The sequence below is a fragment of the Sinocyclocheilus grahami genome, unplaced genomic scaffold (genome assembly GCF_001515645.1).
Source record: "Sinocyclocheilus grahami isolate Dianchi unplaced genomic scaffold, SAMN03320097.WGS_v1.1 scaffold437.1, whole genome shotgun sequence".
In the NCBI taxonomy this organism is placed as follows: Eukaryota; Metazoa; Chordata; class Actinopteri; order Cypriniformes; family Cyprinidae; genus Sinocyclocheilus; species Sinocyclocheilus grahami.
Window position 1 is genome coordinate 650,961 of NW_015505616.1, and position 2,472 is coordinate 653,432.

General features: G+C 34.4%; 1 protein-coding gene across 1 annotated transcript in view; it reads right to left on the reverse strand.

Annotated features, from left to right (window-relative positions):
• Positions 1-401: 401 nt before the first annotated feature.
• LOC107551890 (multidrug resistance-associated protein 4-like) overlaps positions 402-2,472 on the reverse strand; it is a 34,661-nt gene continuing 32,590 nt past the window's right edge. The window contains exon 21 of the mRNA XM_016233654.1: positions 402-1,303. Within this exon, the coding sequence (XP_016089140.1) occupies positions 1,214-1,303 (90 nt within the window). The 3' untranslated portion in view covers positions 402-1,213. The remainder of the gene's footprint in view (positions 1,304-2,472) is intronic.

Here is a 2,472-nt window from a genome sequence, read left to right on the forward strand (position 1 = left end):
TTTGTTTTTTTTAACAGAAAAAAATTTTTTATTGTAAAAAAATACAAAAAAAAAAAAAAAAAAAAAAAAAATCTGTAGCACAAAAAAAGGTGGTTTAATCCAAATACAGGAATCTGACATGACAGAAAAATTGCAAATACACATTTTAACAAATGCAATAATACAAACATTACTTTTGACTTTTGAACAGTAAACACTGATTCTCTAAATCCATGTTGTCAATTTAAACAGAACACAAACCCAGATGGGATATGACAACAAACATTAACTTAATCCTCAAACAAATAACCAAGAAGTGAAAAAACACTGAATTTGGTTGTTTAATTTAAATAAAGCTGTTGGGCTAAACTGCATTTCACAAAAAACTTTTGTAGCTGGTACTGCAACTGGCTCTCCTTTGACCTCTCCATAAATCAAAAATCAAACCATAAAGACGGAAGCATTCAAAAAATACAAGACAATGAACAGCAGAGAAAAGCTGCTGGTGTTATACTCATAAAAATGATAATTTTTCTAAAAGTTCAAGGAAATCAGGGACAGCGTTACATTTACCGGCCACATTAAACACAAAAGTAAAGTTTGTATTGCACAAGATGTCTTTGCCGTTGTTGCAGCATTACAAAATGATTGTTATCCAGCAATTTTTTTTTCTACTAGCTGTCTCTGAAAAGTGATTAAGGCAGATGAAGTGTCAGAATCACAAATAATAATAAATAAATAAAAACGATTTTTACTGACTTTTTAGAGCCCTCTCAGTACAATATTGTCTTAATATTTATAAGACCTTACTGTTGCTGTAAGAATCAGCAGCCATTATGGTTCATGTAGTATAAAGGCACTGGGAAAACTACATTAGTCTAGCTCATAGCATAGTATTTTATTTGAGCAAAGGCAAGCTATTTCTTTGGCCCCTAGCAGTCCTGGTACTACACTTACACATTAAGGCACAATCATAATATACAGTGGTGCACAATCTCTAGCCTATCGCCATCATACTGGAGAAATCAGAACGCTGGTGTATGCAGTCCTCTGGAGTGATTGCAGCTCTGTCCTCTCTGGCGTGAGCGTTGAGTGTTGAGCGCATACACGTGTCTCTGGCTCCGCTCAGCCAGGTGTTTTGGGCGAGGAGGCAGAACTTGTGCCCGTTGCCCTCCGCAGGAGGTGGATGCTGGGCGTTGCTGTGCGCTGTGTACATCAGGCACTTCACGGGCTTTTATAAAGCAGTCTCGAAAATAATCAAGCTGCCATCTCCTGTGGTGGCGAAGCCGTTGAGCTGGTGGACTGGACTGCGGTTCATGTATGCCTGTGAAAGAAAAGAAAGAGAGAACACTGTTAGCGTGACCTACAGTAATGGTCAAAAATGTGGAATAATTCAGATTTTTAAAATATTTTTTTTAAGTCTCAAGGGTGCATTTACTTGATTATAAAATATAATAAAACTAATAGTGAAATATTCAAAATTCAAAAATAAAATAAGTTTTCTCTTTTAATATATTTTAAAATGTAATTTATTCTTGTGATGTAAAGCTGAATTTTCAGCATCACTACTCCAGTCCTTCAGTGTCACATGATCCTTCAGGAATAATTCTAATATGCTGATTTGCCCAATTATTAATGTTTTTTTTTATTGTTTTTAATTTCTTCTTATAATTTTTTTTATATATAAATTTTATAATTTATGTTGAAAGCAGTTTAATGTTTTTGCGAAAATGCTGATTTTTTTTCAGGATTCTTTGATGAATGGAACGTTTTTTCCCCAACGATATAATTTGTCTGTCACTTTTGATCAATTAAATGCAAATAAAATTATTATAATTTTTAAAATTCTTTTAATGGTAGTGTATCACGGTGTCCACATAAATATTAAGCAGCAAAACCCTTTCATTTATACTTTTCAACATCAATACTAAACATCGATTTAAAATCCATAATAATAAGAAATGTTTCTTGAGCAGCAAATCAGCATATTAGAATGATTTCTGAAGGATCATGTGACACTGAAGACTGGAGTAATGATGCTGAAATTTCAGCTTTGCATCACAAGAATAAATTACATTTAAAACAATATTTAAACTGTAATAATATTTCACAATGTAACTGTTCTTACTGCATTTTTGATCAAATAAATGCAGCTTTGGTGAGCATAAGAGACTTCTCTCAAGGATATTAAAAATCCTAATCATTCCAAACTTTTTGACCAGTAGTGTATGTGACCCTTTAATGAGACCTGGAAATGGATGAAAGGCGTCACTCTGTTCCCAAACCTTCCCCGACAATGCTTTTCTAAACACAGGGGACGGAACACAGCAGGCTGAATGGAAGTAAAAATCCCCTCTTATTTAATATCATTCTTATGCAGTAATCAAAACCTCTCATTGTATTTAAAAGCACCCATGGCTAACAATGAGCGTAAAGACAAAAAGAAGAAAAAGCACCTGGTGTTCGCCCCCCCCGCCCCGCCCCCTCCCCCCA